The sequence below is a fragment of the Lonchura striata genome, chromosome 23 (assembly GCF_046129695.1).
Source record: "Lonchura striata isolate bLonStr1 chromosome 23, bLonStr1.mat, whole genome shotgun sequence".
Classification (NCBI taxonomy): domain Eukaryota; kingdom Metazoa; phylum Chordata; class Aves; order Passeriformes; family Estrildidae; genus Lonchura; species Lonchura striata.
The window spans coordinates 2535224-2563076 of record NC_134625.1 but is presented as its reverse complement, the minus strand read 5'-3'; the positions used below and the strand labels follow the sequence as shown (position 1 = coordinate 2563076).

At 50.9% G+C, this 27853-nt stretch overlaps 1 protein-coding gene across 3 annotated transcripts in view; it reads right to left on the bottom strand.

Moving 5' to 3' along the window:
- The window catches only part of KIRREL3 (kirre like nephrin family adhesion molecule 3), a 384768-nt gene that overhangs the window by 78638 nt on the left and 278277 nt on the right, over positions 1 to 27853 (bottom strand). For all 3 annotated transcript variants that reach the window (XM_077787972.1, XM_077787973.1, XM_077787974.1), the window contains one exon: positions 26357 to 26506. In XM_077787972.1, coding sequence (XP_077644098.1) covers positions 26357 to 26506 — 150 coding nt within the window. The remainder of the gene's footprint in view (positions 1 to 26356; positions 26507 to 27853) is intronic.

The following is a 27853-nucleotide window of genomic DNA, read 5'->3' as shown; positions in this document are numbered from 1 at the left end:
CCCACTGCCCAAGTGCATGAGGAGCTCTTTGTCAGCTTGACTCACAAACTGTGTGACCAACCTGTCCCTGTGTGACCTGTCCCTGTGTGACCAACCTCGTCTGGCAGCAGCAGATTTAGGGGCAGCAGCCCGGGATGCAGCCCCTGCAGATGCAGCCTGGCCCTGTGTGAAGGCTGGAGTGACTCTGTGAGTTGCCTCAGCCCATCCCACTCCCATGGATCTGGCAGCATCTGCCACCCTGAGCCAGCTCTCAGCAAAGTTCTCTCCTTCCCTCTCAAAGTGCTGGAGATGAGGACAGCACATGGGGGAACTCCCAGCCCCTGGGTACTTGTCAGTTATTCCTGAGATGCTCCAGCTAATTTTTGTTATCCTTCATGAGTCGTGTGGCATTCTGGAGGTGTGGCAAATAGGACATTCTTGGCATCTCTGACTCTTTGGTGTGGGCTAATGGTGCCTGGAAAGTGGTGCTCCTTGTCAGGGATCATTGCTCCTAATCAGGATGAGATTTCTGATGGGCTCCACGCTGACCACACTTCTTCCTCCCCTGCTTTGCTCCAGGGGGAGATGCAGGATGTTTTGTCCAGTGACAGAAGATTTTCCTTCCCCTCATGCCCATCTCAGTCCATTATGGGCTTGCAGGACTCTGGCAGGAGGAAGGTAGGAGTCTCTGGGAAGGGATGTATAGACTGGAATGCCATTCCTTTTTTGGCCTGCAGACCACCAGATCCATCTGAAATGTGTCTCACAAGGAGGCAAATGACTGCTTTGGCTCTGCAAGCACATGGTTGTCTCCTGTTCCAGTCTTTTTTTGAGAAGTGGAAGGTAGTGAAGACTGGAATGTGAATTTGTGCTTTCCCTGGGCCCATTCCTCCTGTGCTGAAGAGCTTTGGCCCTGGGGGCTGTGAATGGTGCAGAGTTCTTCAGGAATTTGGGCAGGAGAGCTGTGGGTGCTCTCCATAGACAGCCAGCCTCCAAGGTGTGTAGTGAGCACGGCATTGCATGTTCTGGGTGAGGATGGTGGTCACAGACCTGGCGGTGCCACAACGACGTGGGAGCTCTGCCCACACACAGGAATTCGGTGGTGAAAATACAAAGGCAGAGGAGATGGTGCTTGTTTCCCATCAAACAAACAAACAAACAAACAAACCATCCAGATCTGCTTGTGACTATGTTCCAGCTGCTCCAGGCAGCGACAGAGGAGTTGGTTTGTTGTTTACCCACTCGGAGAGGAGATAAGGTCAGGAAATCATAGCTGGCTTCTGCAATCCTAAGGGGGAGAGCAAGGCTCAATCTGGCAGATGAATCACTCGCTATTGACAGCTTTTCTTCTCAATTATTCCTCCATTTCTTGAGAAACCTCCAAAACACACACAAATATTTCCACCCAGGCCACAGCAATGCTCGATGCTCTGCCACAGATCCGACTTCTGCTCACCAGGAGCTGCTGCAAGTCCCATTGCATGTTCTGGGTCAGGGCAGGTCCCAAGACAACCTCCTGGAGAAGAGTTTTGGAAGTCAGTCACTGCCATCCCAGCCATGGGACAGGCAGGGGATCTGCAGGCAGGGATGCCAGGCCTCAGCACAGGTTGCCTCGTCACAGCTGGATGCAAACTACTATTTGCATTAGGTTAAAATCTTGAATAAATTGAAATCACAGCAACATCTGCTGCATTTTCATTAAGCTTGTGTTGACACCAGGGGAGGGGGACCTTGGAAAGACAGATGGAAAGGAGGGGGAAAGGTGGATTGACTCAGCACATGCTCTTGAATTGCCTCTGGCAGGAGCCCTAGGCTGGTCCCAGGCTGGGCATTGCAGTTTGGGCAAAGTGACCTCATACATGAAGGTCCTTCCACCTTGAGCTTTGCTTTCCAGCCCAGAGAGGGGTCAGGGAATGAAGGACACAGCTGTCCATCTAAGGAGTCACCCCCTTCCCAGAAATGGGGCTTGTGGCACTGCCAAGAGAGCTCCCAGGGCTCTTGGATTGGTTTAGAGAGAGTCTTGCTTCACTTCTGCAGAGCAGAAGGGATGGGAGCAAACATCTGCCAGCAAACTGAGTGTCACCAAATCCACAGCAGCTGTACCCTGCTTGTCACATCAGCTCTCACTCTTCTTCCAGCCCAGATTCTGAAGCCATCGGAGGCGAGGAAGAGCGGAGCTTTTAATCATGGAAAAACCAACATGTTGCTCATCCTCAGCACTGCAAAGCTTCAGAGCGTGACCCTGGTGTGCTCCAGCAATAACAGAGGCAAAGCAGTTTTATTTCCACTAGAAATTCCCTCACTCCTTCACGCTGTCTCAAGGCTTTGGGGACCTGACATCTGATTCTGGAGTGCCACTTGTGCAGCGCAGCTGTTTCTGAGCCTCATCCCAGGGCCTCGCAGCAGCAGCTTCCCAAACAAACCCAGCTGAAATAAAAAGGGTTATAACGTCTGCAAAGAGCCACCCTTGTGCCAGAGCTTGTTTGGAGGATTGTGGAGAAAAAAAGCACACTGAGGAGCTTTTGTTGGGCTGTCCAGCTCTAGTCACTGTGACCACTGACACGGGGCTGTTCCCACTGCATTCCATGCTGGGAGAGCACCCACGGCACACGCCGGGGTCCTGGCTGTGGCACTGCCAGCACATTCACACCATCTGCAGCCATGGAAGGGAGGGAAAGCCTTATCTCTGTGGGAAATGATGGACTGGCACCGGTTTTTGGGGAGCTCTTCAGGAGCCATGGGCAGGAGTTTGCTGCAGGTTCGGGTGGGTCCCTGGGAGCACAGACGTGGTGGACTCACAGTGCCAGTCCCAAGTACCAACGTACTGGGACTGTGCTGAGGACACAGGTGCCACTTTTACCTGCTGGAGAGACACTAGCAAGTGCCCGTGGCCACCTCAGCCCTGGTCACTGCACTCCAGGGCTGGAACCAGCACCCAGCACAAACCCAGGAGCATCCTCAGAGCCTGGGGCTTTGCTGCATACACAGACCTGTCCCTGCAGGTCCCTCCCTCACCCTCTGCCACCCACCACCATCATTCCATGATTTCCCAAGCTGTGGCTCATCCTGGCTGTGCCAAGTCATGCCAGCTCCTGTTTGGGGGCTCACAGGAGCTCATTAGGACTGTGGTTGACACTGGGATTTGCCACCTGAGGCAGTCATTGGTTTGTCATTTCTGTGGTGATTTTGTCCTCCAGCATCCCCAAAGAGAAAGTGAAGACTGTTCCCATTTGTCCAAGAGGAGTGTCCAAGTGGCCATCGGGTGCCCTAGCAAAGCCAGGGATTAACACAGGAATTCCTCTGTCCTTGCTCTGCTCTTGTCCGTGTTTGGGGCCCAGGCAGAGAGCAATTAGAGCTGACAATGAGCTGCAAAGATCATCTGGAGATCCTGACCAGGATGAGCAACACTTCGAGGTCAGGAGAGCAGGAATACTTCAGAAAAAATGACTCATTCCAGTTGAGAAAACAATGCTGCTGCTCCTGCCCTGGGCTCATTTTGTACCAATTCAATTCCCTGTTTGCTGTGCTGCACTAATGCAAAGGCAGGATGAGGAGCAGGGCAGGGAGAACACCTGACACGGGGGTTCAGCTCTGCCCTGCCTGGAGCAGGGTTGGTTTCTCCTCTGTGGGATCCTCAAATGGGTCAAATAGATTTAGAAACCTGGCTTGAGGTGGCTGCCTGTTCCCGACAAACTCTGAGTGCTGTCTGCAAATAAAACACCCAACACTCGCCAGATTTCAAAAGTGATTTGGATGAAGGAAATGTCCCCAAAAGAAGAGCTGTTAATTTTCTCCTTCACTGCAGCAAAGCTGCTGGAGGAATGGGGTGGTGCTCCAGGCAGACATCCCAGCCCTTCCCTATCCTGGCATAGCTGGATAATCCACAGCTCTCGTGAATATTCAGGAGTGATGTGAATAATGAACACTCACCTTCCTTCTCTGGTTCCTCAGGGCATGAGCTGCAGGGGGAAAATTCTCTAATACAGCCATTGCCATCCCCATGGGGGAAATGAGTGGGGCGCAGGAATGGGAGCAGCACGAGCACCCTCGGAGGATTCTGCCCTTCCCACCTCCCTCTTGGTACCTGTCCCTCCACCCTGGCACCCACCAGGTATCACATGTGCCCCCAAGGGACGCTGCCAGCACCAGCCCCTCCAGTTCTGTCATGGATGAGCAGGGCAGGGGTCCCTGCTGACCGCCAGCTCTGCAGGCACTGAGAGGAGCAGGCAAACCCCATCAGAACTCATCACGCCTGCACAGAATGAACAATAAACCCCAGCATTTCACTCTGGACAGACAAGATGGAATTTTTCAGTTTTCCAGTGACAAAAAACCTGACAAAAAAAAGTGAAGGTTATTCACCTAATTTAACTCAGTTATTTCTTTTCTTTCTTCCTTTCTGGAGGAAAGAAATGGAGGAAAGAGGAGGATAAAGCTTAAAACCTTATCAATGCCTTCACGTGGGTGTCTTCCCCTGAAACCAAGGAGGAAAAAGAGCATCTTGGCCTGTTCACTGATAAACTTTTCATCCCAACTGCTGCATCTTTCTTTCATCACAGCTATTGCATCTCCTCAAAGCCCATGGAAAACGTGCCCTGTGTCCACCTCCCTCCCACACCAATGGCACTGTCTGTGTTAACAGCATCCTTGGCACGGCAGAAGTGCCACCACTCCCTGCTCGTGGCCTGGGTTTGCCCATCTAGAGGCCAGCATGGAACTCCAGTCCAAAGTGGAGCTGCCTGGATGGAGGCTCAGCATGCAGGAACTGCTGGTGGAAGGCTAAACCAGAACCGGGGTGGAGCTCCTGGATTAAGGGAAAAACCAGGAGTGGCGAAAGATGCAATAAGGGCCCACATATTCAGTGGGGCTTTGATCTGGGGATTAGGGATGAAGCAATCAGGTAAAGGTGGAGAAAGTGGTGAAGCTGTAATTAGACACAATTTTCAAAGCCTGTCAGATTCATGGGTTTGAACTGGAAGGATGATTTACCCAAAGGCTTGGGTCAGAGACTCTGCTATTCATTCCTTCCAGCAGCCTCTGCCACACTATTCTTTAGGATGATTCAGCCTCCTACTTGGGAGAAGCAAAGCAACAGCCCATGTACCCACCCCACACTGCCACTGCCAAAAGTCTGATCATCCATTTTCTGGAGCCCTGCAGAAAGAGCTGACCCTCCCAGAAACTACACTCTGCTCACTAGTAATTCCCTTCATGCTGAAAAAGAAATTAAAAACCCTCAAAACACCTGATGATTATTTTGTTTGGCCCATTGCTACTAAACAAATCTCCCAATTCCTCGTTGGATGATTGTTGGTAATGCTGAGCACCAGCCTTGGTTTTGGAGCTATTAAGCTGTGTATTAAATGTGAGCAAGTGTTGGGTTTAGGATTGCTGGGGGAAATCCACCCCATTTCTGCTATTGCTCTGGGCAAAGCCATGCCCTGAGCAGGAAGTGTGGGATGAGCACTTTGGGATGCTCTCAGCATGGCAGAGACTCACAGGCAGAGCTCATTCATAGAATTCACAGAATTCACAGGATTCACAGAATTCTCAGAATCACTGGGTTGGAAGATACCTTCAAGATCATTGAGTCCAACCCAGCCCCAACACCTCAACCAAACCCTGGCACCCAGTGCCACCTCCAGGTTTGTTTTAAATACACCCAGGGATGGTGACTCCACCACCTCCCCAGGCAGCCATCCCAGAACTTTATCACTCCCTCTGTAAAAAACTTCTTCCTAACATCCAACCTAAATTTCCCTTGGTGCAGCTTGAGACTGTGTTCTCTGGTTCTGTCAGTGCTGCCTGGAGAAAGAGCCCAACCCCACCTGGCCACAGCCACCTTTTATGAAGTTGTTGAGAGTGATAAAGTCACCTCTGAGTCTCCTTTTCTCCAGGCTAGACAACCTCAGGTCATTGAAGCTGGGAGGGGACTGAAACACCAGAGGTTTTGTTCTGGCCCTGTAGTTTCATAGAATATCCTCAATCAGAAGGGATCCAGAAGGATTATCAAGTCCAGATCCTGGCCCTGCACGGACACCCAACAACCCCACCCTGTGCTTGGGAGCGTTGAGCTCCTTGAGCTATGGCAGGCTTTGAGCCTGAGCTTTCGTGGAGCAGGAGGAGGTGGGTGAGTGAGGAGATGCAAATGCAGATTTCACTCTGAGGCAAACCAGAGCAACGAGCTGCTGCCACTTTCTGTGTTTTTTTGACCAGTCAAATACCACAATCAACACACAGAGCATTATAACCAACCCAGAGGCAATTCTGTGGCAGAAAATAAAGGGAAGCAGATGAAAGAAACCCTCTTATTCTTAATTTACTCAGGTTAATTTTAGTCTAATTTGATCACAATGTTCTTCTGTAAATATCAGCCCTTCTTTAATAAGGCAGTGCTGGCCACAGAGGCTGCGATTGCGATGTAATCACCCCGTGTGTCATAAAATACTTTCTCTGTTAATTGTTAAGAGGAACTGGAGCTATTCTGAGGCAGGTATGGGATTTCAAAGAGAGATAATTATAACCCAATCTAATTAGTAATTATAACAGACCTCTCCTAGAAATTGTTTTTTACCTAAATATTCCCCTGGTCCTCCTAAACAGCTGTCTGTGCTGCTGTCAGGAGGTGCTTGGGTGACCCTGGTGCCAGGACAGGCTGTGGGCGCTGGGTGCTGTGTCCCTGTGCCCATGGCCTCAGCCAGGATGTGATGGAGCCTGGCGTGGCAGCTGCCAGGGGAGGGAGCAGGAGACAGGCAGGCAGAGCTGAGACAGGAGAGGGTGCTCTCGCCGCAGCAATGGAGACGTGGAGGGACACGGGGTGTCCTGGTGCGGGGGGCTTGCAGGGTGAGGGGTCCTGCTGCCTCGACCCACATCCCAGGAATGCTGCTCCTCCCGGAGCCTGCAACAGCAGCAGAAATCAGAGAGGGTTTAGGGGAGATGGGAATACAGGAGAGGCTACATAGAAAACTGGGAGCTGGCTCCCGTTTCATTTTTTTTTCGTTGTGTTAATGGACACAATCCCCCCAGACCTTCCTGTGACACAGCTCCAACCCCAGGACAGAGCTGGGGCTCTTGGCCACCGAGACACGTCACAGCACATCACGGGAGGCATCGAGGTCCAGGGAGCCAAGGGTCACAGTCACAGGCACATCCAGGGTGTGGCAGCTTTCCTGGAGGGTGGGATTGGATGAACTGGTTTTGTCCATGGGGAGGTCTGCCCAAATCAATTGGATTTCAGTTCAGTAGCAGAATCCTTCACTCCAAAAGGGAAACTTTTCAAACCTCTGCAGTTTTCCTCTCCCACTCTTCTTGCTGCCTCTGCACCAGCCAATACCTCCAAATGCTGTCTGGGGAGCTGAGACAGAAACCAACTGTGCCAGGAAATGGAGCAGCCCAACCTGAGGAGCCTCTGCATGGAAATCCTTGTGCCTGATGTTTCCTGAACCTGTTTCCCCTTTTTCAGCTCTTCCAGAGGCACCACCAGAGCACTGGGTTCTCCCTTTCCTCCCCACCCCAACGCCATCCTAGTGTGGATCCTTGTGATGCCCTGAGACCACCCAATGTGCTTTAGAGGAGTTGCACAGCTCAGGATCTGCAGCATGGACAGGCAGGACTTTGCTGCCAACCTGCCCAGATTGCCAAGAAATGGTGCAGCTTCAGGAATGAGGCAGAAAAGCATCAACAAGCAGGAAACCTCAGTGGTGGAGCGGGAGCTGTCCTGACGTGGTCCTTTCTGTGAAGGCAGGGCTGGGAGATGCGAGGAGTAATTAAACACAGCTACTGAACGCTGGCCTTAAAGGATTTAATCTCTGAAATCCAGGCTCTAATTACGGGGCTGCACCAATTCTGACCCTGAACTGATGCGCTATTTTTTAATCGAGTTATTGCTTCCAAGCAGAGCTGTCTCCAGGGGCTCGCCTGGGCAGCAGCGTTAGCTCACAGCTGGGAACGGGCTAACTAGGCCAGCACTGCAGGAATTCTCTGGGATTGGTTTTTTTCTGCATGTCTCAGTATCATTCCAGCAGGGAACACCCACAAACAGGAACCTGTGGGCAGCACACGTGTGTGTGGTGGCAGGAACCACCATGAGAGGAGCAGGGGACGTCAGGTGAGGCATGGGGGTCACAGTGCCACTGTGAACAGGGGGATGCTGCTCTGAGGATGGGATGGCTCACGGTGCCACTGTGCCCAGGGGATGCTGCCCTGACAGCGGGATGGCTCACGGTGCCACTGTGCCCAGGGGATGCTGCCCTGACAGTGGGATGGCTCACGGTGCCACTGTGCCCAGGGGATGCTGCCCTGACAGCGGGATGGCTCACGGTGCCACTGTGCCCAGGGGATGCTGCTCTGAGAGCAGGATGGCTCATGGTACCACTGTGGACAGAGGGATGCTGCTCTGACAGCAGGATGCTAAACTTGGAGCAGGATGTTAATTTGAGAGCATGATGCTAATCTGAGAGTGGGATAATGATCTGTGAATCGCATGATAAACTAAGTCTGGGATGCTAAACCAGGAGCAGGATGCTAATCCAAGAGTGGGATGCTAATCTGAGAGTAGGAAGCTAATCTGAGAGTCGCATGCTAATCTAAATCTGGGATGCTAAACCAGGAGCAGGATGCTAATCTGAGAGCAGGATGTTAATTTTAGAGAGGGATACTAATCCAAGATCAAGGATGATAATCCAAGAGCAGGATGCCAGTCTGAGAGCAGGATGTTAATTTTAGAGAGGGATACCAATCTGAGATCAGGATGTTAATCTTAGAGCAGGATACTAATCTGAGAGCAGGATGTTCCATGGAGAGAAGGGTGTAAATCCCAAGGGCAGGATGCTAATCCAAGACTGGGATGCTAATCCAAGCACAGACATGCCCATTTCCCAATGTGCTCTGCCATCCCTGAAACAAAAGAGATCCCCCTGAAGCACCTCACTGTGGTTCAGCTGCTGTCGGTGTGTGGATGGACAGACCACCACCTCCACCTCCACCTCCACCTCCACCTCCTCCTCCACCTCCACCCCGAGCTGGCCTGGCGTGGGATGTGCCACATCCCGCTGCGTTATCACCACGGCTCCACCTCTAATCAAGGCTTCTCACTCCCAGACAGAGCCGCTGACCTCGATCCCTTCCAGTTCGAGGCCCCTCCATGGCAAAGTGATTTAATTAAGCCCTGGTTCACAGAGAGGGCTAAAAACAAGGAGGGAGGAAAACAGAAGTGCCCAACAACAACAAAAATCCGCACTCCCGAGAACAATTTCCTTCTATGGATTTTTAAGACCAGCGGCTGGAGAATCACTTTCTCGTTTCTGTGCTGTCTCTCCAGTCAATAAATAAGAGGGAAATAAAGGATTTCAGAGAAAATAGAATGCAGTCAAAAGGTAAATTGTGGTCTTAAAAGCCCCTAAGAGACTGTCACCGACTTTGAAATGTTTCCTAGTTTGAGACCATTTCTTCCTGACTACATGGTTTCCGCTCCTTTATTTGCATCTCTGGGAGGTAATCTTTAAAACTGATTTTCCCCTGGTTGCATTTCATTGGCAAAGAAACTAAACAGGCTGCTGCATTACAGTAATAACATCAACACTGTAGCCACCTTCGCCTTAATTATTTCTCTGTCTTGCCAACAGAACCAGTTAAACAAGATTTATATTTGGGTGGGGAGGAGGGGGGTGAAGTGGCAAGTGTGTGGATGGGTGAGATAACCTGGAAGAACTGATTTCTCCCTTGTTATGTGTCACCAGCAATAAAAAAAAAGGTAAAATAATAATAAAAATACATGAGGTAAAAGGTTTGGGCCATTTAAGTAATAATAATGCCAGCATTTCACCTGTCTCTTGCTTAATTATTTCCTTCTCTCAGCTCTGCCACCTGAACCAGTTTAGATAAGATTTCAGCGTGGATAAAGAGGAAGAACCTGTATTTTCCAAAGCAGATAAACTGCTTTTTCCACTCAAAAGGAAGAGAATACGTCACTAAAGCTTTCCCCTGCCTCCTCCAGATTTATCAACAGCCTCTTAGCAAAAATCTTGCCACTAAAAGCTTGTGAAGTTTTGCTAAATACTACCAGATAAGAGAGAAGCACTTGTCAAGACAACAAAGAGGCTGGATGTGCAAAGTAGTTCATCACAATCCATGTCCAGCCAACACATGCTCAAGGTCACCCCAGAAAGACCCAAGGAGGGGGAACCTGTGTTTGAGTCCACAGGCTCTGTGAAGGTCTTCATACACATGCAGAATGTTCAAGCTGCCTTTTGAGCTCTGCTTGAAAGTCAACTCCTTCCAGACCTCCTGCTCTGTTGTTTTAGGTCTCTCTCTGCAGGGACACAGGACTCCAGGACAGTTTGGGTGGATGGAGACCAGAGATCTCTGAAGGCTGCTCTTGGAATATCTGGTTTATAAGAGAGGGAGAAAGGCCCTGCTTGGAGTCACCAGATGTGACCCGTGGCAGGCCCTAGGGCATGGGGGACGGGAGAGGCAAGGGGTAGAGGGAGATAAGAAGATGTTCCAGGAAAGGGTGGAAGTTCCAAGAGGGTGGAAGTTCCAAAAGGGTGGAAGTTCCAAGAGCGTGGAAGTTCCAAAAGGGTGGAAGTTCCAAGAGCGTGGAAGTTCCAAGAGGGTGGAAGTTCCAAGAGCGTGGAAGTTCCAAGAGGGTGGAAGTTCCAAGAGGGTGGAAGTTCCAAGAGGGTGTCTGGCTCCTCAGGGACTCCTTGTCAGGGGGTTCAAGGTGGGCTGGAACAAGACTTGGGCCAATGGGGTCACAGACTCCTGATGCTTCAGGGGAGGGTTCCAGGTGTGGATGAACCATACATTGGGGTGGGATCCAACAGTCCATCTGACCCTTGGACCTCCCTGTAGGTAAGGGCATTGTCCAACCAGAAGGGGGGATTTTCTTCATCCTGGCTGTACTATTGTTTTCTACTTGTGCAGTAACTAAGGTTTGGTATCTCACAACTTGTTACCATTTCAATCTCTGTATTTCCTAAATCTTTTGCCAGGCAATCATATTTATAAGGCTTTCTTGTTTCATCTTCCCCAACATCTCTCCTTTCAAGACATCCACATCCACCTTTGTCCATCAACAAGGGACTTTAGATCAATTCTGACTTGCCAGGAAGAGCTTGATGGAACATAAACCCATAGAATCGTGGAATTCCAGAATGGTTTGGATTGGAAGGGACATTAAAGATCACCTTGTTCCACCCCCCTACCATAGGCAGGGACACTTCTACGCAAACAGGTTGCTCTGAGCCTCAAGCTCTGGAAATCCCACAGCCACCATCCCTCACCATAAATACAGCTTTGATCTTCCATTGGTTCTCTCTCTTTACTGACATCACAGAGATGACAGAATCTTCAGAATCCCAGACTGGTTTGGGTTGGGAAGAACCTTAAAACCCATCCAGTTCCACCCCCTGCCATGAGCAGGGACACCTTCCACCAGACCAAGTTGCTCCAAGCCCCATCCAACCAGGCCTTGAGAACTTCCAGGGATGGGGCAGCCGCAGCTGCTCTGGGCAATTCTCACAAGGAAGAATTTCTTCCCAATGTCCAACCCAAATCTCTCTCAGTTTAAAGCCATTTCCCCTTGGACCCTTGCATGTCCTTGCAGCCAGGGAGAGGAGGTGGGTTGGGCAGGTGGAGGGTGAGCATGGGGATGGGAAATGGGAATGGGAACTGGCAATGGGAAACTGAAAATGGGAAACTGGGAATGGAAAACTGGGAATGGAAAATGGAATGGGGATTGGAAATGGGAAATGGGAGTAGGAACTGGGAATGGGAAGCTGGGAATGGAAAACTCCCGCGGGTTGGGAGTCGCAGCTCTGGATGCCCGCGGCGCTTCCAGCCAAACCCTGCCAAGGCACGTGTTCCGCTGCTGCCGAGGCGCAGATGGGCCTCCAGGGCCTGTGTGCAAACATTCCCCCACAGCCCGAGGCGCCCGCGGAGCCGCGGCTGGATCCCGTCCATCGCGGGAGAGGCGCCGCGTGGGGAGGGCTGGGCTGAGCGGGAGCTGCTGCTGGCGGAGGATGAGATGCTCTTGGCTGCTCTGCACCGCACGACACCTCTGGTACTGCACAGAAGCATTTTAAAAAGGAGAGAAGCAGCTCCCTGGTACAAAGCTAGGAGTTTTTCCTCTGCTTGTACCACAGAGTTTACTTTTATTATACAATTTTCACCCTTCATGGCTCAGATGTTTTGCTTGCGTTTCATTGCTGACCCTCAGGCCAATCCTCAAAGCAGTATTTGCTCAGGGTTTTGTGTGTGTGTGTCTTTAAAGTTCTTTTTTTAAAAAATAAATTCAGCGTGGGCAAAACTTTTTGTCTTGATTTATAACAGGCAGGAGAGTGATGATGGATTTTTCTGCTGGAAGGCAGGAGAGCAGGAGATGAGGAGGGTGAACCTGAGCAACCTGGGGTAGAGGAAGGAGTCCCTGCCCTGGCAGAAAGTTGGAATGAGGTGGCCTTCCAGCCCAAACCATTGTGGAATTCTGTGATTCTGTGGTGCCTCCTGGGCTGTGATGTATGTGCAGGGTGGAGCAAAGCCCTCGCTGCAGGAATGGTGCTGTCCCTGTGCACTGCCCATGAGGGCTGAGAAATTTCCCCAAGGAATCACCTCCCAGCTCTGTGCTCTCCTTATCACCCAAACCTGGAAGCCAATTGGCTGCTCCTGCTGCATCCAGCAGTGGGGCTGGGTTTGGCCCCGTGGCTCTTCCCACAGAGCCACCCAGCTGCTGTTTTTGCTTCTGAGCTCCTCCAGCTTCTCTTCTCCAGCCTTGCCTTCCCACCCTGCCTCACGCCCGATTATATCGGATCTGCATGTGTAAGTACAGTCTCCTGCCATCCTAATCATCCAAAGTGGCTATTTGAATAACAGTTGTTGCTGCCTGTAGCTTCCTGTAATTTTCCAAAGGAAACAAATCCATGCAGACTGCAATTTTTCGCCCATGAATTTTGAATGAATGTCTCTGAGAGCCTCGATTTCTCTCTGCCTTCTGTCCTCCCCTCCCCTCCCCTCCCCTGCCTCCCAGGCTCAGCTGAGCCAGAGGCTGCCACTAAAGGGGGATAACTGAGGGGCTCCTTTCAGATTCAGGAGGACTTTGGGCTGGGAAGGCTTCATCCCTCTCAGGACAGGCACCAAAACATGGTGGCATGGGCAGAGCGTGCTGGGGGAAGGCTGAGTTGCACCCAACCCATAGGAACAGATTTGTTCCACATTAGGACAAAGCAGAGCATGGAAAAAGAAGCATCATTTGAGCATCAGGTGTCAGGATTTTTCTTTGTGTTGCTCCATCCAAAGTGATTTTGGGAGGTCCCTGACCAGCCAGCTCTGATGGTACCCATGCTTTGGGGCTGTTCCTGCTGGCCAAGCTCTTCACCTTCTAACTCAGAGCAGCTGGAGCACATTTCTTGTCCAGGGCTGATCTTCCTGATGGCAACTGTCCCTATTTATTGTTGGATAATGGAATGGTTTGGGTTGAAAGGGACCTTAAAGCTCATCTCATTCCAATCCCCTGCCATGGGCAGGGACACCTTCCATTATCCCAGGCTGCTCCAAGTCCTTGGACACTTCCAGGGATTGGGCAGCTTCTCTGGGCAATCTGTCCCATGTCCCAAGGCCTCCCCACCCTCACAGGGAAGAATTTCTTCCCAGTATCCAACCCAAACCTACTCTGTTTTATTTTAAAACCGTTATAACCTTCTCCCTCTCAAGTTTCCCCTCCTGTTCCTCTGTGTGCCATTTTATGACACTGAGGGTTCTCCTTTTTTATGACATTGTTTTTAAAGTGTTTTTATCACCTGGTTTTATTACAAAATGACTGTGGAGCACCCAAAGTGCTGTAGGAGATAGGAGGGAGAATGGCTCTGGAAATGCAGCAACTCTTTCCTGAACAGCTTGCAGCCTCGCCAGGGAAGGGGCTGTGATTTGGTGATGGATGGAGTGCTTGTTATCCAGTATATTTTTATCCATACATATATAAAGCACTTTGTGATCCCAGCAGATACAAGGCACTATATAAATGTAAATCATTATCATTATCATTAAATACCTTCTGTATCTTTTAAACCTACCAGTTGGAATCAGATACGTACGGGGCAGCTGCTATCTGGGTTTTGTTGGGGAACCAAATGTGAGCGCTGTGATTTTTGTCTTCGTTAGCAATTAAATGGGATCTCATGAAAGACTCTTATTTTTCCATCGCAATTTTTTCATGCTGCCACTGATTTGAAAGTCACTTCTCACCCACTAGGAGAAATCTCTGCAGAATTTCCTAGCAACAACCTGAATAAGAAACAGCCACCTCGGCTACGAGGATGTTCCCGGGATGATCCGAACCCTCTGCAGGCTGTCCGGCGCTCATCACCAGGAGGACGGGGAGAGGATCCACGGGATCTCGGGGAGGAAAGTTCAGCTCCTCCATGGTTTATGACTCACTGGAGATTACAGACACTTGTCTCCACAAGTGTGACTCTGCAGTGCTTCTGCTTGGCCGCTGCCCAGCCCTGGGAATGAGTGACAGCACCGAGCTCCTGGCTGCCCTCCTGTCGCAGCCGGGCTGCAGTGAGCGCAGGGACTGGATCCATGACCCAAGGGCTCCTTTTCATGTTCTTTAAGGGAGGGATTTGAGTCTGAGGGATCTGAAGGATTGCACATGGAGGCTTTGGCACCGCAGAAATGACCCCAGGCTGTGTGTGTTTCCATTGAGGCCATAAATGACCGGATTCACTTTCTGCCCAAGCAGGCTCTGAGAGCCCCCTGCCTGATTTTCCTCCCCTATTTGGTTGCTAAAGCCTGTCTTCCTTCCTGCAGTTCCAGGAAAGCCACCCAGTGGGAGCTACTGACAGCTTCTCCCTGTGGAAATCATCTCCAGATGCATTATCCCAAATGCTGGAATGGTTTGGGTTGGAAGAGACCAGATCATCACATTCCACCCCCCTGCCATGGGAAGGGACACATTCCACCAGACCAGATTGCTTCAAGCCCTGTCCAACCTGGCCTTAAACCTCATGTCTGGGAGCCAGGAGCCTGCTCTAAGATAAAAGTGCACTTTTCAGTGCATTTTTTTTATCCTTCCGATGCTCAATTGGCATTTCCCAAAGGGCGATGACTGCTGCAGGGTCAGGCTACACTCACAAGGCAGTGAAGGGCAGGTCCTGGCCCCAGAGACAGGGGATCGGTTGTTCTGAGCCCCCAAGGAACCATCATCAACAATATTTCATTTCCCCTTGTCATGACAACCAAGGGGATGGATTTGGAAATCTTGGATGTGTCACGAGTCTGAGCCCTGGCCTTTAAACCTCACTAACCTGCAAGCAGTGGCTTGCAAAGGTTTTTCAATATTTAGTTAATAGAACAAGGTTTTTCCTAGTTCTCTATTTTTTTCCCATTTTTTTCATTCTGCTTTCCCCAGCCTCTCAGGAACTGCAGCCTCCTGCTGCCCAGGGGAAATCTTCCGTTTAGCTACATTTTCCTTTCTCATTTCATGCTGTAATGGGGATTCATCATAGGTGTTAAATCCATAATTTGCCATGAATCCCTTGTCTCTCTCTGTGGAGGTCAGAGTTGAGTTTAAAGGAACCCAATATTGTGGCTTTGTGGCTGTCCCAGTGGGAGAGCACTGGCTCAATTCCCTGGAGCAGGAGGAGGCTGGAGAGTCCTGGGTGGGTCATCCAGTGCCATGTCCATGCTTTCCACCTCTCTTTGCTCACTGAAGGGGGCAAATGTGAGCACATTAGGCAACTTTAATGTAAAAAAAAATATCGTAATAGCCCCTTCCAGAGGGTCATTTGTCCATCTTGGCATGAGAGAAATATCCTGCAGGAGGAGAGGTTATTCTCCTGTTAATTACCAAGGGCACCCACAGGTCAGTCATCTTAAGACATGACTATCCAGTTTTACAGCCCAGCTGAAGCCAGAAGGAATGCCACAGCTCCAAACCCATCCCAGCGCTCCTGCAGGATGAGAGACACTGACAGGGGCACCAAAAGCGAGTGACATTGGGGACGCACTTCGATGGATGAGTAACAGAGAGATTCCTTCCCCACGAGCTGGGAGTGCTGGCTGAACTGGGAGAGCTGGATGAGCTGGGAGCTGAGCTGGGAGCTGAGCTGGGCTGGGAGCTGGGCTGGGAGCTGGGCTGGGAGCTGAACTGGGAGCTGAGCTGGGAGCTGAGCTGGGAGCTGAACTGGGAGCTGAGCTGGGAGCTGGGCTGGGAGCTGAGCTGGGAGCTGGGCTGGGCTGGGAGCTGAACTGGGAGCTGGGCTGGGAGCTGGGCTGGGCTGGGAGCTGGGCTGGGAGCTGAGCTGGGAGCTGAGCTGGGAGCTGGGCTGGGAGCTGAGCTGGGAGCTGGGCTGGGAGCTGGGCTGGGCTGGGAGCTGGGCTGGGAGCTGGGCTGGGAGCTGGGCTGGGAGCTGGGCTGGGAGCTGGGCTGGGCTAGGAGCTGGGCTGGGAGCTGAGCTGGGAGCTGGGCTGGGAGCTGAGCTGGGCTGGGAGCTGAGCTGGGAGCTGGGCTGGGAGCTGGGCTGGGCTGGGAGCTGAGCTGGGAGCTGGGCTGGGAGCTGGGCTGGGAGCTGAGCTGGGAGCTAGGCTGGGAGCTGGGCTGGGAGCTGAGCTGGGCTAGGAGCTGGGCTAGGAGCTGGGCTGGGAGCTGAGCTGGGCTAGGAGCTGGGCTGGGAGCTGGGCTGGGCTGGGAGCTGGGCTGGGAGCTGGGCTGGGAGCTGGGCTGGGCTGGGAGCTGGGCTGGGAGCTGGGCTGGGAGCTGGGCTGGGAGCTGAACTGGGAGCTGGGCTGGGAGCTGGGCTGGGAGCTGGGCTGGGAGCTGGGCTGGGAGCTGGGCTGGGCTGGGAGCTGGGCTGGGAGCTGGGCTGGGAGCTGAGCTGGGCAGCCTGAACCATCCCATGGGTGACAGAGAAGCTCAGGCACAGTGGGTCAAGGCTGGACAACGCTTCACGGAGCAGGGAAATGCAAGACAAGCAAAAAGGGTTGGCCAAGCTCTTGGAACCAGGAAACAACATTCCTGCAGGCTGGGCACGGGCTGGGATCCCTTCAGGCAGCCTCTCCAGAGCGGCTCCTCCGCTTTGGCGGCCGGTGCTGCCCTGCCCTGCCGGTTCATTTGTCACCCGGGCGATCGATCGCCGAGCGGGGGCTGTCGCTCAGGTGCTGTCGCGCTCCGAGAGGCTCGTTTCTCTCTGCCGGCTGACAAGGGAGAGGCAGTCAATACTCGTGTCAGGTCACTAACAACCCGCCGAGCTCCTGGCGCTGCCGTCGGCACCGCATCCGTGCGCGCAGCTGGGAGAGGCGCACAAGGGGCTGCTGCGAGCGCAGCTGCGGCTGCAGAGGAGCACGGGCAGGATGCAGATGGGGAGCTGGGTCTTGAGTGGCAAGAGGGACAATCGTGCGTAGGAGTGAAAGCAAAGCGAGCTTTGCTCGTGCGGGGGGCCTGGCTGGTGCAGAATGTGAGGTGTCGGCGGTTCAACGGCGCATGAAGCAAAAGGATGCCCGCTGTCCGCAGGCATCCCGGGGAGCTGGAGGCGCTGGGTGCAGCAGAGGGAAAGGCAGGCGTGATGTGGAGGGAGCTGCTGGCCCTGTGCAGGTGGGGGAACTGCAGTGAGATGCAGAGGGGTCGTGCCCAGAGCAGGAGGGGGTGCGGGCACAGGAGTGAGTGATGAACACAGCAGCACAGAGGGATCTTGACATCAGCACCCCCACAGCCATCACAGCCAGAGTAACCGGGGCCCAGGGCAGTGCCAGAGCCAGCAGAAGAGGCTGGGAAGATACAAAGGGATGACTAGAAATCAGGAAGGTTTTTTTATCAGCCCTCTGTGCTTTGCATCCATCAGGTCAGCCCAGCCCAGCAGACTGCAGAGAGAAGGCAAATGCTTCGTGTTCGATAAAACCACGGGTCAGAACCACGATGCCCTCCCTGCATCGAGACAAGGAATCACAGACTGGTGCAGGAACACGAGCATTAATCATTTCTATCTGTGTCTCTTCCCATTTACTCTGAGGTACTTCAGTCTTCAGTGTGCAGGTGAGGCTCTGAGGGCTTAGGGAAGGGAAGCTTTGATGGGAGAGGCAGCATGAGTCAACCCCAGGGCATTAAGAGAATACAAAGTTTGTAAGAGCTGTGTGAACCCATCTGGAGCAGGGTTTGAGGGAGCAGAGGCAGCATCTGCTTAGTGCTGCCCTGCTGAACTTCCCCCAGTGTGAGTGAACAGCAGCCCCTGCTCACAGCCCCGTCCTGTGGGGAGTGACACGGATCTGGCACAGGGGCCCAGAGGAGGCCACGGAGATGCTCCAGGGCTGGAGCCCCTCTGCTCTGGAGCCAGGCTGGGAGAGCTGGGGGTGCTCACCTGGAGAGGAGAAGCTCCAGGGAGAGCTCAGAGCCCCTCCAGGGCCTGAAGGGGCTCCAGGAGAGCTGGAGAGGGACTGGGGACAAGGGATGGAGGGATGTGACACAGGGAATGGCTCCCACTGCCAGAGGGCAGGGCCGGATGGGAGATTGGGAATTGGGAATTGTTCCCTGGGAGAGTGGGCAGCCCTGGCACAAGGTGCCCAGAGCAGCTGTGGCTGCCCCTGGATCCCTGGCAGTGCCCAAGGCCAGGCTGGAGCAGACTTGGAGCAACCTGGGATAGTGGAAGAGCAAAGAAGCAGAGCTAGAGGATTTTTAATATCCCTTCGCAGCCAAAGCATTCCATGGTTCTATTATATTTGTAATTTTTAATGTCTGTAAGGTGAAACAAACCCCTTCCTTAGCCTTCCTCTCCCCATGTTTGTATGACTGCTGTTGTTGTAACTCCACTGCTACGACCCTGGCAGAGCCTGAGGTGGGTGGCTCTGTCCCATGGAGAGCTTCATCCTGGCAGCCACCACCAGCCCAGATGTACTTACTGGGGATGTAAAGATGTCATTTTGCTTGTCTTCTTCAAAGTAAGGAGAACAGAGCTCATGCAGATGCTGCTTTCCCTTCTCCTTCTCCTCACAGACAGGGTGCAAACCCTTCCAAAATGGGGGAAGCAGCACTTCCCAACACCCAGGTGAAATGTTGCAATAAGGTAGATATAAAAGAAAGCCCTCATAAAATTAGGCCTGCTCTCTTAAATAGATAGCTGGCATTGTCAAGCTAGCACTTTGCAAGTTCCCATGTGAAAGCAATCCTGGTGTGAACAGTTTGTTAACTTAACAATCTATTCCTGGGTGAAAACCAACTGGCACCTGCATAAACATTAAATCTATCCCATGAAAACCAGTGAGGAAAATATGTAAACAATTGAAGAGTAGAGAAATTTGATAGACAAGTAAAATACATTTTACTAACCAATAAAGTAATTGGTAAGAAAGCTACTGACCAATTGGAGTCACACATGAGGTCTGTAAAACTGTATAAAAACAAGTTACGTGGTGCCATGGGTTGGCACTGGTGCAGTGCCAGTGCACCCATGAAAATATTCCAATCTGACCACTGATTGGTTTGCCTATAACTTCCCAAGAAAACTCCCTGTCAACCCACAACATGTGGATAAAGTAGGGGCTTTTTCCACCATGAAGAAAAAGGAGTTTTGCGTGATTTATTCCAAGAGTGAAACCCAGCTAGGGAGATCTCAAGACCCAGTTTTTAGCCCACAGTCCCTCTCTGTGATCTGTTTTCCAGCTCTAGACTGCTCAAGGCAGTGAGTGCCGTTCACCTCTGAGCCCCTGGGTTTGCCTGGAATGGTCAATCCCATGGAGATTCCCACCCCAGAGCCACACAGGGACGTGAGCAAGGAAACCCGGCCACCCTCTGCTATCAAAAGGAGCTGGCTCAGAGAGCTGTAAACTTAAGCTGCTCAGACATGACATCAAATATTTAGGTTATTTGGGATTTGCGCTCGATTGTTTGATGTTTCTGTTTCATTCCCAGTAGAGCCACTTGCTGTTTTGCCACTGAAAATATTCCCAGCAGAAAATGCAGCTTTGTGAAGACCCAAAGTTGTTCAAGGAGAAGAGACTGGAAGAAAATGATCACATTTTCATCACTTGCTTTTTTTTTTTTTTTTTTTTTTTTTTTTTTTTTTTTTTTTTTTTTTTTGTTCTGAATTGACATCCCGGCTCTTCATGCTCTGAATTTTGCATTCAGAGGATTGAATTCTATTAAAAAGTGTGGAAAAAGAGTTCGAAGCTGAACTGTTTCTGGATTTGAAACATCACCTCCTCACATTTTCTTCTTGGAGGTCAGCATTACAAACAAATGTTGAGAAAGGGCCTTTACCCAGGACATAACCTCTATTTCCTGATCAAACTCCACTGAAGTGCTTGAAAGCTGGGAAATGCAGATGTCTCAAGCAGCCAAGCATCATTTTGGTAATGGAAATGCTTACTCTGCTCTGCAGGGGAGGACGGGAAAGACTTGGCAAGAAAGAGGATTGGAATAAAATGAAAAATAAAATAAAAAGAGGAAGATGGCTGTGATTGAATGTGGATGCACTTGACACCCCAGCGACCCTCCTCCTGTCCCTACCTTGTGCCATTGTAAGAGGGACAGGAGCTCTCACTTCAAATTAACTTAATCTGTAGAGTTAAATAATTCATGTTGATTTAAGAAAGCTTTATTCCTAATGGGACACACGTGAAGACAGAGTTAATATTAGAAGAGGCCATAGAGGGGAGGAGGGAGGGAATTAGACTATAAAAGGTGAAGGTACAAGTTAATTGCCTATCAATTATTCACCTTAAGTCTCTGGAAGTAGCTCCCCTGCCTCCCTCCTCACACCCTCATATTGCCTTTTCCTGCTTGTGGCCAATTTCTCACTGGCACCTCTGGGACCAACCTTTTCCCTGTGCCAAGCAAGTGCTGCCTGGGAGCTTCCTGAGACAGCCCGAGGTATGTGGCTGGTGATGCCTCAGGTTCAGCTTTTCTATTTTTCAGATTCTGGGCTGCTTTAGTGGTGTGGGTCTGGGCTTCACATGAGGGGATGCTGAGCTCTCTGCACAGAGCAGGGACACAAAACAATTCCTGCTCCAGCTGGGCACCAAGGACAAATGATCCAAACCTCAGCCCAGGAGCACAAACAGCGTGGGCTGGAGAGAGAAAAACAAGCAGGATGGGACTGCCTGGGCTGGAGCTGGAATGGGACAATGAACTCCAAGGTGCCAATGGAGCAGAACTGATCCCAGGGAGAGCCCCCGGGAGCGCTCGTGCATTTTGGGACCATTTTGGGTCATCTTGGGTTCATTTTGGTTCATCTTGGGTGCAGCCCTGGCTGGGCTCTGGTGCTGCCCAAGGTGGATCTATTGAGGCCTCCTAATGAATCCCTGCTTTATTCTTTAGCTCTGTCTAGTCTCTGTTCTAGGGCAGCCTTCCCAAGGCATCACCGGGCTGGAGGTGCCACATCTCCTGCTGGGGAGAGCAGACCAGGAGAGCCTTGGCACTCTCCTGCCAAGGTGCCACGAAGGGAGGAACCATCCAGTTTCCCAACACCTCGTCATCCATCTGCTTCATTGTCCTGGTTGCTCCATCCTCTGGGCGTGGTGGGTCCTGCCAGCGCTGGTCACTGCAGGCTGTGGTGTCACTGGGAATCAGAACTCCTGGACAACTAACCAATATGATTAAACAGAAACCCTTTGGTGTTTACATTATGCTCTTATTTATACATTCTAACCCTACTGAACATATGTGGGATTCCTTAAAGTTGGAGGGTTTTGGGCACGCTGCAAAAGGCAGGCCTCAGAGACAGCAGGATGGTGATTAGAGCTAAGCAGTAGCTATAAGAGTTGTCAGCAGAAAAATTATACAAGAATTAGAAAGTCAGGATAAATAGAACAATGGTCTGTGTATTAACGCTTGGGTAGAATAACTCCCTAAGTTGCAGAAAAGTGTATCTGGTGAGATATTAGGAAGTTCTAAGCTTAATAATGGAGCTCTGTGCATTGTATCTTGAGGCTTACAAGCAAGTATTGTATTCAAAATAAGCAAGCATTGTTTTAACCAAAGCTACTGTATTTATAGTGATTGGATAGAACTACTGTCAATATGCTTTTGATTTGTGTGATTGGTCAAAAAGTTTATAAAGTAAGTTGCAACATTAAGTTCTTGGTCTGTTGCCTGGGATTTGAGCTGCTGGCATCTTCCCATCGTCATAGGCAAGTAATGAGACTGATGCTAAAAAATAAACAGCTCAAGACTTGTTCCACAGCAGTCCCATCCTGTTTGTGACTTGTACATAGCCCCCGACATCTCTTGGTTGGTGCCTCTAGCTTGTCCACGTGTTTTGCACGTATTTCTGAGTATGTGATTGTTTACAATCCAGGTGCTTCACCACCCTCATTCATCTAGTTCTCTTGCGCTTAAAATTCTGTTTCTCAGCTTCTTCTTTCTTAATTTAGCACAGTTTATGTCTTAGTAACCTTCACGAATTCCAGAGGGCTCTGGTAAGAATAACTACAAGTGGCTTGGCTGGTGCACAGTGTGGCCTAAGTGGTTCAGATACATTGCTGCAACCACAGGCCAGGGTGTCACCTCAGGCCAAGGGTCACCACAAACCAAGGGTCACCACAGGCCCAGGTGTCACCACAGGCCAAGGGTCACCACAGGCAGAGGTGTCACCACAAACCAAGGTGTCACCACAGGCCAAGTGTCACTACAGGCCAAGGTGTCACCTCAGGCCAAGGGTCACCACAAACCAAGGTGTCACCGCAGGTCCAGGTGTCACTGTGTCACGGCCACATTGGCACCGTGAGCCAGGGTTCCCCTCTCCCTCCCAGGGAAACCAAAGCTCTCTTCAAAGTTCCTCCTCGCTTGGCTGCCTCCGAGACCTGGGAACTCAACGCTAATTAACGTGTCTGCAAATCCCACCTCGGCTGCCGGGGCCTCAAATTCCTTCACGGTCCCGCGAGTGCAGAAGGATCCACGAGCGAGCCCTCTGGCTCCTGAAGCTACACGGCTGGCAGATGCATATTTTAACAACACACATCTGCTGGCAATATAATCTCTTGTATTTGCCCTCCCTGCTCTGAGCTTTGATGGAAGACTGGAGGGAACTCTCCAGTGGTTACAGCCAAAGTGTTTGCTTTGCAATTTCGCTCGATTGCTGCCTGATTTTATTTTTAAATTTCTCCAAGTCCTAATCAGGCTCTTACTTTATTTAATTAATACCCTGGCTTAGTTAAATAGATCATAAATTAAGCAGCCCTGCCATTAGAGATGTACCAGGTAGCAAATAGCCCTCCAGTGGCTTCCCAGAGCCTGCCTGGCTTGGACTGCCCTGCCAAACTACCTTGACATCCTTTGCTTGCAGAAAATCTGGATGCCTCCATATGTCCTAAATCCCATCCCATCAGATTTATCAACCTTCCCTGCTTGGGGCAGATATCCTGAGGCGATTGGGCAGTGATTTCTGCCTCAGAGAGTTTGGGCAATGGTAGGAGGGAAGGTGAGGGAGATCTGGAAAAGGGGAACCCTCCTGCTTTGGGATGGATTAACAACATTTCCGAGCAATATTTGTCCCTGGAACTCCACAAAGAAAAGATTTTCCCTGATGCTGATGACAGTAATAGGCTCATCTGTTTGAGTGTTTGGACTTCCAAGGCTACGGAATGATCCGTTCCACTACATTTAACCATGTAGATTTGAAAACAATGTGACAAAACCTTAAATATTTAATTAAAACTATGGTGTAGCTCTGCATCTGAGCAGGGAAGTAGGAGGCATCAGCCCCATAAAGCTGTTGTCAGACATGAATGACAGCAGTTGGAGCCTGAATCTGGAGGCATTGGGGGATTTCTTGATACCAAGGAAGTGGAAAATCTGGCAAGGACAGACAGGGCAGCACCAACTCATACAAAAAAACCAGGCAGGGTTATTTTTCCAGAGACAAAGCTGGGGGTGATAGAGTGGGATAGAGTTCCCCAGAACTGCCTCTAACACCCAAAGGCTGAAGAGCCTTTGAGTCACTGAGAAACCAGCTGCATGGTTTGCACCCAGCTCCAGGGATGCCTCAGGGATCCTCTCCTGGCCGGGGGAAGTCTGCAGCCTCAGTGAAGCTGGGCAGACTGGGATGAAGGAATCTTCCTGTGAGAGGCTCAGACAGCTTGGCACATCTCTTCCCAAGCCAGGGAGGTGAAATCTGGGAGATCCAGTTCCCTCTAGACACAGCTGCTTAGCTCACACCTACAGCAGGCTCACACACTGCCTGCTAAGAGCAGACATGCCTGCACAGCTGGTGGTGCTGCACATCTGGAAGCACCAGAAACGTCTCTCCCCCTTCACCGACATGTGTTACCCCCCTGTCATGCAGTGAGTTCAGCCTGACAGGCTGCACATTGTCCCCAGCTGTCAGAAACACGGGGGCTTGAGGCTTCTACTCTTCAGGTGCCACTTCTGTCCCCTCAGAGGACAGAACTGTGTGGCTAAAACACAGAGCACAGATCCCACAGCAGCCCCTGCCCTCGCTGCCAGCACAGGGCACCCCATCCCAAAGGAGCTGCTGGTCACCAACCCCCTGCAAAGGCAGGATCCTCACTCCTACCTCTCCAACCAGCCTGAAAAGTCATAGAATCACACAATTTCCTGAGCTGGAAGGATCATCCAGTCCAACCCCAGGCCCTGCACAGACACCCCAACAATCCCACCCTGTGCATCCCTGAGGGCGTTGTGCAAATTCTCCTGGAGCTCTGGCAGCCTCGGGGCTGTGGCCACTTTCCCCCCCTCAGAACATCTGAATAAATACCTCTAAAGTTAAAGATGAGCTACCAGTTAGTTCCAAACCCACACCGGCTCATCGATTTGGCATAAATTGAACACACTGTAACTTTAATTTTCTTAAAAGGAAAACAGTCTGCAAATATAAGCTGCTGAACATCTTAGGTAAATGTACCAATTAGCAACTACCATGTATATCCACATAAACATTAACTACCATCTATTCAACACATTCCATAACCCCAAAGATAATAACGATTTCCTTTTGATCCATAAAAACATCTCTCTGCTCAATCAACGCTTCGCAGCAGCTCTGACGTACGCCCTGGGACTAAATTAGTTTTGAAATCTTTAGCTCTAATTAAATAACATTATTTCTTTTGTCTGGCTCCCGCAATGTATTCTGCTTTCACAACAGAAGGAGGGAGCCCAGGAGAAGGAGGGGTTGTCGGTGAGCAAGACAACGTTCCCCTCTCCTATTCATTTCCAGGATTATTTCATGTATGGCTACGTGTCAGAGCTCTGAGCTGCTGCCAAGGGTTGATTGAGAAGAAGGAGGAATCAAAGGAAAATCATCATTATCGTCAGGGTCAGGGAAGGAAGGGATGGCAGCTGTGAAAGTTTGGGAGTAGGGAATGTTGTGGGGTTGTGGAGGGAGGAAAACAAATGCAGGGGAAATTGCAAACCAGGAATTTGAACTAATTTTTGTAGTGCAGACTCTAGTGAGGTGCATCTTCAACCACAGCTGGTACCTTAATTCACTTATTTTGGCTGCTTAAAACTAATCAGTGTTGATCTGACTAAAAGCACAGAAAATCATGATTTGGATATTTTTAAAATGTGGGTTTTTTCTCTAACTAACCAGGAATAAAAACAACAAGGAAAAAGGAAATCCAATCTTCAATTTAAACAAACTTAAATATGCAAATGGTTTCACTTTGAGGGTTGAATAATCAGGATGAATCTGGGAACAGCAATACAGACTGGGTTTTGTCCAAGCTGTTCATGAAAAATACCATTTTCATTAAATTCTCTGAAGCCACGTCCATGCCGGGAAGCCTCGCTGACGTGTCTGCCTTTTCCCAGCACTCCTGTGGGGAGAGCCCCTGCTCTGCCAGATGGCCAACAAAGCCCTCCAGCTCTGCCAGTGCTCTCCACCCACCTCCCACAAAAAAAAGGTCCTCTACATGATTTTGGGAGCCACTTCCAGTTTGCAATCCCAGGCAATCCCTGTGCTGCTCATGGGAAAGATTAATTATTGAGAAATGCAGGGTGATAAAATATTAGTTGTGTATGTAGTTTAAAAATACTGCATAATATGAAACCAGTCTTTCCTCAGAGGGTGGAGTTGTCCCGGTCCTGTAGGCAGGGTAACACATAAGTGATGACACTGGCACTCTTCATATCCTTAAATTTATGGACAGACTCTCTTGAATTGGGGCATAAATCCATAAAGCTGAAGTGCCAAACACTTGGTGGCTGTGTTACTCCTAGAACTGTCATACTCCACCCCAGAGCTGCTTCATTCCCCGAGCAGCTTCCTTTGATCCTGTTCTCAGAATTAAGCTGCTCCCCCACTGCTCTCACCATGGATTCATTCCCAGCCCTCTTGATCCAGCAGCAAAACATTTTGTTTTGCTACTCAGTGTGACCATGAAGGCACTGAAACCCAAGGAATACGCTGAGGGTGTGAGTGAGACCGGGACTCACCGAGGACAGTCAGCCGGGCAGGTCTGGATCGGATGGCAGCTTGGATGGCCTGGCACTCGTACACGGCGTCATCCTGGAGGTCAGCCCGCAGGATTTTCAGGTGGTGCTGACCTGACAGATGGTCTCCTACGACCAGATAGCGTGGGTAACCTGCCAGAGGTAAAGCACGGGTCAGGGGGAAGCTGGTGTGGGCACAGTTTGTGCCTACACAAACCAGTGATTGGACTCCCCACACCAGTGATTGGGGTGGGGCTGTGGCCCAGCCTCATCCCAGTGGGTGCACTGGGAGAAGCAGTGAGCAGCACTGGCAGCAGTGAGCCCTGGAGTGCCCAGGTGTGCTGAGAACCACACAGGGAACAGGGGGCACACAGGTGTGAGGCATGAACACAAGGGGTGCAAAAGGCTGGGTTAAAGAACGAGAAGGGCAGATGCTTGAAGCCTTCTGAAGTGATGGGGTGTTACTCTGTATGGTTGGAGCTTTCTGAAATGGTGTGATGATACTCTGTGTATTGTGGCTGTTTTAACTGCAACATATGCTGCAACAAGCTGGAGCCACGAGCCCAGGACTGAGGAAAGCAGAGCATAAGTCCAGAGCCCCAGCATCCCACCGCAATTCCCAGGATCCAGGCAACTTCCTCCCCTCCTTGGCAGCCAGCCCAAAGAGAGAGAGAAAGAACCTGCCAAATCCAGGAAAGAGACTGCATGTTTTGCTCTACAGGTTCAAAAAAGAAGTGCTGATGAAGGAGCATTAACTGAAATCCCAAGGAGTCATGGGATCATAGAATGTTAAGTGTTGGAAGGTTTGGTTTTGACCTTAAAGATCACTGGGACCCAAGTCCCCCTGCCATGGGTAGGGACACTTTCCACTCAGATCAGGTTGTTCAAGGCCTTCTCCAACCTGGCTTTGAACCCTTCCAGGGCTGGGGCATTCACAACCTCCCTGAGTGATAAAAAGGGGTGAGACCTTCCACCAGGAAACCCACCACCTCCTGCTCCTCTGCAAGCTGTCATGGGTCATCCTCAGCTCCTGAAGAGGGCTGAGGTGACACCCTGGAACACAACCACGATTAGCTCTGTGTAAAGCTCGGGCAGGGTCTGGGGGCACCAGCAGCCCTGGTCAGCCTGGCTGGACACACAGGAGGAAAGGTGCCACCCCCGTGTCCTCCTGTGCCCAGTGCCCTGTGTAACACAGCGCTGGCACACATTTGTGCTTCTGTTGTTCCTCGAGTTATCAACAGCAGGATTTGCTCTCCTGAACCGCGAGAAGTACAAATGATGGGTTTGTTTGGATTGTGCTAATTAGACACTGGCTGAGCTGGTATCACGCGAGCTGGCAGCTCCTGTGGCTTCCAGCAGCCTCGGCTCTGTTAATTGTGGAAGTCATTCACATCAGCTCCCTACTTCACTGCAGCTCTTTTACTCAGTCGTGTTGCAAGGTCTTGCATGGGAAGCTCAGCTCTCTAATAGATGCAAAAATTGTGGCTCAGAGCTTTGAAA